This window comes from Corvus brachyrhynchos, unplaced genomic scaffold, assembly GCF_000691975.1.
Source record: "Corvus brachyrhynchos isolate BGI_N302 unplaced genomic scaffold, ASM69197v1 scaffold103, whole genome shotgun sequence".
NCBI lineage: Eukaryota > Metazoa > Chordata > Aves > Passeriformes > Corvidae > Corvus > Corvus brachyrhynchos.
The window spans coordinates 4,874,464-4,876,072 of NW_008237436.1; the positions used below are offsets into that span (position 1 = coordinate 4,874,464).

The window sequence follows — 1,609 nt, forward strand, 5'->3', positions numbered from 1 at the left end:
GGGAAAGAAAATACCCCAGGAATTTGGTGATGGGGAAATTCCAAAATTTGATGGAGCAGGTTACGACAAAGACCTGATCGAAGCTCTTGAAAGAGACATTGTATCAAGGAATCCAAGCATTCATTGGTATGAGGATTTTCTCAACTCAAGTGTTTTTGCTAGTGTGGGAAAGGAGCAAAATTACCCGTCTTCAAACTCCTAAAATAGGGAGACAACATAATCTTCTACAAATAGGCAAAAATGAGATATTTTGCTTTAACAGTTTATTAATTTGATTAAAGTTAGGCTTTTGTTGCTAATTGATAATATGTGTAGTACATCCATTACAGGTACTGCTGAAATGAGCATATGCTCCAGAGATCTTTAAAGATACTGCTTTGGTCTTCACATTGTCCAAAACAATTTTTAATTAAGCAGCTCTGGGTAACTTGAGTTGAAAATAATTTTTTCCCTGTCTTCCAGAAGTGGATTCAATTTTAGGTCGCAGTATTATAGGAGTGCTCTCATGAGGCATATGCTTGCATGCAAAAAGAAATGCTACTAAGTGAAAAGCTTTTCTATTTTTCTTGTATAAAAATAGAAGAAATACAGTTGTATGAGAATTTTGTACAAGTTTCTTCATCTTGCACAGGGATGACATCGCGGATTTGGAAGAAGCCAAGAAATTATTAAGAGAAGCTGTTGTTCTTCCAATGTGGATGCCTGATTTTTTCAAAGGGATCAGAAGACCTTGGAAGGTGAGAATTTATGTGGTGTTGTAGTAAATGGCATGCTGTGTGTGTCTCCTGCTGTGATGTGTGGATGCCTGCAGCAGAAAGCTAAAAAGGTAAATGGGAGAGATCATGAATTTGTTCATTGAATCCTCTTATAATGATTCATGTAAAAGGCACTGAAAAAAAAAGCTGGAAGTGTATGTGGCCCTTACAGTAAACAGTATTTTTGGTTTATTTACTCGCAGCTTGTCAATATTATAATACTTCCTATATGTCAGTCTGTAGATGTGAGCATGCAGGTTATATTGACTGAAGCAGAAATGCTTAATAGACAGCTCTGCATAGGATTATGGTGGCCAGTTGTCATCAATTCCCAGAAGAAAGCAGTCCTTGGACTGTTCTGTTCCAAATGTTTCAACTGTCTCTTGCTCAGACTGCAAGCTGCAGCCTGGATGGTACAAGGAAGCAAGGAAAGAGGAGGCCAGTCTGGTGATTTAACTTTGCAGTTACATTTGCAGCTGGGTATAGTTGCAGCTGGAGTGAGAAGTTCAGAGTAGAAGAAGGAGTTGCAAGCGGGGCAATAGGAAGGATATAGGACTGAACTAGGCTGATTGACCAGAAGTGAGTCCAATCTGGGCCTTGCTTAGAGCTAAGAAGGAAGAGGAGGGAGGAGTTTGGCAGGCATTTCTGTAAACAGCAAACAAAATTATCTTGCTTCTGATGTGGGATGGATTGACACTTGTTTGGGGAATAACTAGTCACAACACAAGGCCTTTTTGGTTGCTGGGGAAAAGAGACTATTGCAAATTGTCTGTTATTCTGAGTGTGGAAGGCGGTGGCATGTGTGGGGAATGCTGGTACGTGAGTAGTTTCCTATTTAGTACTCTGGTTCAGCA

General features: G+C 39.7%; 1 protein-coding gene across 1 annotated transcript in view; it reads left to right on the forward strand.

Annotated features, from left to right (window-relative positions):
- The window catches only part of KATNAL1 (katanin catalytic subunit A1 like 1), a 48,458-nt gene that overhangs the window by 19,861 nt on the left and 26,988 nt on the right, over positions 1-1,609 (forward strand). The window contains exons 4-5 of the mRNA XM_017731363.1: positions 1-126; positions 632-737. Coding sequence (XP_017586852.1) covers positions 1-126; positions 632-737 — 232 coding nt within the window. The remainder of the gene's footprint in view (positions 127-631; positions 738-1,609) is intronic.